The sequence below is a fragment of the Haplochromis burtoni genome, unplaced genomic scaffold (assembly GCF_018398535.1).
Source record: "Haplochromis burtoni strain Fernald_Lab_line unplaced genomic scaffold, NCSU_Asbu1 Contig_138, whole genome shotgun sequence".
NCBI classification, from domain to species: domain Eukaryota; kingdom Metazoa; phylum Chordata; class Actinopteri; order Cichliformes; family Cichlidae; genus Haplochromis; species Haplochromis burtoni.
Genome location: NW_024582499.1, coordinates 1536331 through 1542977, shown reverse-complemented (window position 1 = coordinate 1542977; position 6647 = coordinate 1536331). Strand labels below are relative to the sequence as shown.

Sequence of the window (6647 nt, the reverse complement as noted above, 5' to 3'; positions counted from 1 at the left end):
TTTCATTACTTTTATGTTTTATTTAGGCATTTCCTGTCAAGTTATTGAACGTGTAAAAATAAAAACACACAACGCACATGCTCACACCTCTAACCTCTGTGATTATGTCGTAATATAATGTATTTGTACTTGTACTTGACTCTTTTATTGAAATATGTGTCACTTGTGCTTCAAATGAAAATTTCAAAATCAGACAGTGGCTACGTGCATTGTTTTGCAAGGAAGCACACTCCATTGGTTGAAAACACATTAGTGCCAAACATAATTTAAAGGAAAAATAATAATAAAATAATTAATTGTTGAGTTTCTTATTCTGAATTAAGGATTTCAGTTAACAAACTGTGCATTTCTCTCATGTTGTTTACTCTTTTTTTCATTCCTCAGAGCTTGAATTTCAATCGAAAACATAAAATAAAAGAAGGCAGGTACTGTCAGACTATTTATATTTATAGTCTGTGGATGTTTCGAGCTTGCTATGAGGCAGTAGGGCGGAGTCACAGTGGAAAGACTGTCCTTCGGTTTGTCGCTCCATCAGAGGTAGTAGTCTTCCTCCTCAATGTCATCGTGCGTGTCCTGGAAACCCAGTGCTTCGATGTCATGGGTGATGTCAGTGATACGTCGGTTGAATTCCTGAGATCCTGAGGCTAGAGAGCAATTATCATACCTGCTGGGAAAAACAGAAAACAAACAGTAAAGGTCAGAAAAACTCACATTTATGTTTTGACTGTAATTCTATATGATAAAAGCATGTGTTGAGATCATATCAGTCTGCACTACCACATCTACATACCCTCTCACGGCGGTGGCAGACATGTTGCTCATGCTGCGTTTGATACGTCCAAAGCTGTCGGTTAAAATCCCACCCTCCCGAATCCCAATGCTTTCCAGGAAACTCTCAAATGCGCCGACATCCTTGTCTGGGATAAATGGACGCATCCCTGGAACACGAAGGACAATCAAATGACGGACTCTGAGGAAACACAATAGGCCTATACCAACTACACAATATTGCAAAATACAGCAGTTTTGTTTTTTTTAACGTAGTGTGCTGGCAAATTATTATTTTTTAAAATGTTACAAATTTTCTGATTTCTTTGATTTTTACAGAGCAAAGGCAGCTAAACGGTGGCTGGAATCTGTCTTTGGGCTACAAACCTGAGGACATTAGAATTCAGGGTTTTTGTAATGTTTCAGCAGTAAATTGTTACTTTGTTCCCAAAACATTCTCTAACAATTACATAACAATCTTCAAAAACATTATAAAAGGGTTTCATGATAACCTTTTTCACATGCTTTTTAATTACAATCCTGCAAATTTATCTCATTCTTATTTATTTAGTTATTTTAATGTTCTCACAGTTTTATTGTGGTTTTATAAGTTGGTTACTCTTTATCAGGCTCGTGGGACCTTTGGACAAAACACAGGGTAGATGGTGCTTGTCCCGTCTCTAATTTACAATCACCAATTAAAATTCCAAAAATGCTTTTGGGAGAAAGTTGGAGCACCTGGAAAGAAACAAGTTTTACCCTTGAACCTTTAGTACTAACCACAGTGCCACTGTGCAGTATTGCATGTCAGAATCTTAGCTTAGCTTAAGTTTAAGCTGATGTTTCCTTGCTACACTGACTGTGAGCACCACACCCTGTATTGCACCAGCCCAACATAGTGCATTATTGTAATCTTCCCCCACAGAACTGCAAACTAACCAGTAAAAGAAAAGAACTAACCAGTGTAAGAAGTAAAAGTAATAAGTTGTCAATTAAAAAAAAATAAAATTAGAACAGACAGACAGATGGCATCCCATATGGCTTAAGAATACTTTGTTATACAGAGAGGAGTTCATGGTTGATTCAATGACTGCAAAAAAAAAAGCCCAGGTCATCACCCCTCCACCACCGTGCTGGACAGCTGGCGTGAGCTTTTTACACCCACAGCAACAGATTTTCATATTAAAAGTAATCTTTATATTTAAATATATTACTGTGTATAAAAATGTCTGTAACTCCTGAAGAGTAAATGCAAAACTTTTGTTTGACCTCCTGAATTAAAGGCTGCACTTCAATCAATTGTTTAGTCAAAATTAAAGTCTGTCCAACAAATTACGGACCTCACTGTAACTATATTATATTTTACTCTTCTTTGCATGTTTTAATGGATGTAGAAGAGCAGAGTTCATATCAGGATTTTCTGAATTTACTATTTTTTATGTAAAAATGTATCAAATGCACAAGTAAATGATCTTTTAGATGTTGTCTTAAATTCATAAACTCTCGCAATTAATTCATATTATTAATAGTTAATAACTATGTATTAATATTAAACACAATAGAGTTAATAGAAACAGCTTTTCTACGTTATTTAAAATGCAGGCGTGACGGCTCCTCAGCCAGTTTTCTTCTTCAGCCACCACTAAATCTTTCATAATGATGATTATACAGCACGCTGAGGATTAACAGGGTGTGTGGAGGAAAACATCCTACTATCCTCCTTTCTCTCTCACTCACAAACAGGAAGCTGTGGTTTACGCAGACTGCAGTAAACACACCAAGAGTACTCACACATGCACACACACACATGAGTATACAGACTCTGCTTCCCCTGCAACACTACCACAAACATAGTATGGATAGTAGGTTGTGGTATGCCACAGGGTTTCAGTAAGTTAATGAGCTCTCTCTCTCTCTCTCTGTTCCACTCTATCACTACATCTCTCACCCAGCAGCAGGAACTTGCGGTTGTCTCCATACAGTTGCAGCAACTCAGAGCAGAAGTAGTCAATGTTTGATCCCAGTCTGTATTCTCTCAGCAACACCGCAAACTTCTGCAGCTCCACTGGAGCCAGCTTGTTACGCAGCTACACACACACACACACACACATAAAAGGAGACTAAGATGATGATGCAAACAAGCAGGTAACATTTCTTGTTCATTGAATTTTCCCATTTGTGGCAATAATGCAGTGTAATCACAACCTCTTCTAAGTACTTTGTTAATAATTTTACATCTAGTTTCATTGCTCTAAAAATGATCTGTTTACACACACTGTCCTGTCTGCAGCACATCCGTGTGTGAACAGGAGAATCTGTTTGACTTGTGCAAACACAATTATTTTATTGCAATGTTCAGACTTCTCATTCAAAAGTTTTATTAGTTTATATAGTGTCGTGTGGCATAATGCAAACCAAATTCAAAATATACAAATCGATTCCACTATGAAGAGCCAGTTTCACGTGCTGTGGGTGAGACTGCTGAACAGCAGTCACTACAAACACTCACAGTGATCATGTACTCTTGCATGAGCAGCAGGCCAGGGTTACTGTCTCCTGCATCACTGACTGATGCCAGACTACGACGGGAGTCCTGCAGAGAGATGGATGAACTCTCGCTGTATGTCTCGCTGTAGTAGAGATCGAAGGCATCTTGGGAACCATCACTGAAAGACAGAAGAAGAGCGAGCGAGCGGGAGAGGGAGAGGATTACTGATAAACAATAATCACATCACAGCAGCTACTGATAAGCTGCCAATTGTTCACTGAGTTGATGCGATGCTTCTGTGCCAGTTATAGTTCACATCAAAGCATCTAATAACCATTCTTCCATAGTAGCTATTTATAAAACTTAGTGTCTATAAAGCATCATTCTTACGGGATTCTAGCTCATTAATTAATGTAGTTCTCTGGGCTTTTAATGGAGTTGACAGTAAAATTTATTTTCATGTTAGACATTGTAAACCAACACAGTACCATTCAACATTACAAGGCTTATAACTGGTAGTTGACATAGCAAAGAGTCCTCAAGACAATGAACCCCAAATACTGTCCCCATTGCATTCTACAAAGAATAAAGTGCTATAAGAATGCATGCTGGATGAAGGGAGTTTAAATATAAATACTAAAATACAATGGTTTTTTTTTATATTTAAACTATTTAAACCAATTATTATCTTCATCACTTATCCAGTTCAGGTTCACAGGAACGATGGCGTCCACCTCAGCCATCACAGGCCGACAGCTGGGGTCCACCCTGGGCAGGTCATCAGTCTGTCATCGTTCGGTTTGTATTCAGGACATCAGAATAAAACCTCTCATAAAAAACAGACCTGCTGTCCTGAAAACCTGTGATAATCCCGACTAAAAACGTCAACTGCAGGAATGTGAATATTTTACCTGGTAAAAGTAGTTTTTAAAAACTTTTTGACTTTGTGAGGTTAAATGACTCTGTCTCACAGAAGCGGTGGTGCAGCATGTTACTTACTATGAGCTGCAGCAGCTAAACTCTGGATCATAACTGTAAGACATGTCCGTCAGACAGCTGTCACCTGTGCAGAGACACAGAAGCATTTAATAAGCTTTCTACTATTCACCTGCCCAAGACAGTAGTTAGCCTTTAAATCTCCACAGAGGCTGCAGTGTTTATCAATAAATTCAAAAAATAACCAAAAGACAAAAGGAAATAAAACAGTACTAATTATGTTTTGCTCAAATCCTAAAAACGGTGATTAAAATCTTAATGGTTCATCCTCTGGGGAGGAAGAAAATTAGCAAATTCATGGGGAGATGGGTACATATACAGTACTGGAGATTTATATAGCAGCATTACTTACTCCCTTGCAGCCAATAGCGGTCCGGCATGGTGTAGTGAAAGCCCGCCCTGTCAACACATTCGATGGTCTGGTGGCCGTAAATGATCTGGAACATCTGACAGATGAGGGAACAGTACTCCTCTGCAGCATCCTGCACGCACATTCAAACACACAGAGGCCGCTGTCAGGCTGAATTAGCAGACACATCGATCAAACACATCATCTTTTAAACCTTGAGTTACCCTTCGATCACTTTTGCGCACAGCAAATTCCAGTTTCAGTGCAGCAGTCACATAAGTAAGTGTGTTCAAAGGCACACAAGTGTCAGGATATAAACCAGCAACCACTGAAAGCAGAGCCAGGAGTCCACTGATGTGATGAAACACGGCTGGAGGCTGTTAGCGTCATTTGAGCCAGTTAAACAATGACACCCTGCTGCTGCTGAGGCAAAACAAATTATTACTCGGGAGAAGAGGTTAACAGTGACAGAGGAACCCTGTCACCGCACACACACATGCAATGACAAAGCAATTCTGCTGTAAGTGTGATGTAATGATCCAGGTTATGTAAGACTGCAGAGTCTCACTATCACTGTTTGTGTGTGTGCCGATGAATGTGTATCATCATCAGTGTCGCCCTACTTTCCACTGTTTCAGCATGTGAGGCAAATGATTGGAGACCCCTAATTAAACAATGCTTTGCATTTTATTTGCTTTTCATTTTATTTCCTGTCAGAGCTTCTTTTTTTTGCCTCCCATGCTAGGCTAACATGTTTTGGCTTGTTGGTTTTATTAGCGTCATAATAAAACCAGCCATATAAATATACACACACACTGGCAGGGTTGGCTTGAGCATGGGGGAGCGGGCATTAAATTTCATCATTCTTAGGATTTTTTTCTATTAATTGAGGCTCTCTGCAATTTTGTTTCACTAAATTATAGCTTCTTATGACATTCCTTTCATGATTTACTCCTTCATCGTCTTTTGTGTTTGCCTGGGTCAGGCCCTCATAGCCGGAGTTAAAGGAATGATGATTCTCCCGGGCTGCTTTTGTGTCTTTTATTTGGGGAAGATGTGGTTTGGGATGACTTGTAAGAATCATGTTCATCTCAGGTGTCTGACCCGAGGTGGGCTGAAAACAAGAAGAGCAGGCAAACTAAACTCAAAGCACTAAACTCAAAAAGCACAGTGGCCCACAGCTTTCAGAAAGAAGATTATTCAGTGGGCATTTTGGGTATTTGACCACAGCTGAGGGTCCATCATAAAGGCAAGTGAAACAAAATGCCAGAATTTTACTATCTCAAACTAGATCATGGTAAATTAATTGGTTCTTATACTGCACGTTTGTACTCTGAGCACTCAAATGCACATTACACAACTTCTACATTCACACCAGCACTTTCTCATCACACTCTGATGGATGACTGACTGGGATCAAACCACCAACCTTCTGGTTAGTAGGTGACCTGCTCTACCACCTGAGCTACAGGCACCATGAAGCTATACAGTTTTGATAGGTATATCAACAACATATCACCAGTATCCTTGACAACTCATGTTGTATTTCACCTAAACCTTTTTCCCCTGCACAACTTTGGGTAGTAGTCTATCTCCAACTCAGCTGGCAGTACAGGCAAAATGAATGAAACCAGATGAGGTGAGCAGAAGAAAACAGGGAAAAATAATGTACTTTTTATTTATTTAAATTTTTGTATGTATTTATTCATTTTGTATGCATTTTTTAAATGTTTTTTGTTTCATTGTATTTACCTTTAAACTGGTTGAGATGGCCTTCAGCAAGATCACAAGCTAGCTAATCTGGAGGTTAGCTGTAGCAGCAATCATAAACTCATCTTTTTGTTTTATGACCTGAAATCGTTGTTCAATTAAAATTCACCATCAGTGGCAGAGACCCAGCAGCAGAGAGACCCACTCATCTGTTATCGTTTTAATAAGAGTGAAATTTACACAAATTAATTCACTCTCCACTGGAAATATTTCTAATTATTATTATTATTATTATTATTATTATTATTATTATTATTATTATTATTATTATTATTA

The 6647-nt window shown here is 38.6% G+C and overlaps 1 protein-coding gene across 2 annotated transcripts in view; it reads right to left on the bottom strand.

Moving 5' to 3' along the window:
* ccm2l (CCM2 like scaffold protein) overlaps positions 1-6647 on the bottom strand; it is a 13594-nt gene continuing 6947 nt past the window's right edge. The window contains exons 6-11 of one of the 2 annotated variants that reach the window (XM_005931098.1): positions 4605-4734; positions 4256-4319; positions 3278-3434; positions 2717-2855; positions 791-938; positions 1-667 (exon numbers count right to left, since the gene is read on the bottom strand). In XM_005931098.1, coding sequence (XP_005931160.1) covers positions 532-667; positions 791-938; positions 2717-2855; positions 3278-3434; positions 4256-4319; positions 4605-4734 — 774 coding nt within the window. In that variant the 3' untranslated portion in view covers positions 1-531. The remainder of the gene's footprint in view (positions 668-790; positions 939-2716; positions 2856-3277; positions 3435-4255; positions 4320-4604; positions 4735-6647) is intronic. The other variant, XM_042224465.1, reaches the window with a different exon arrangement.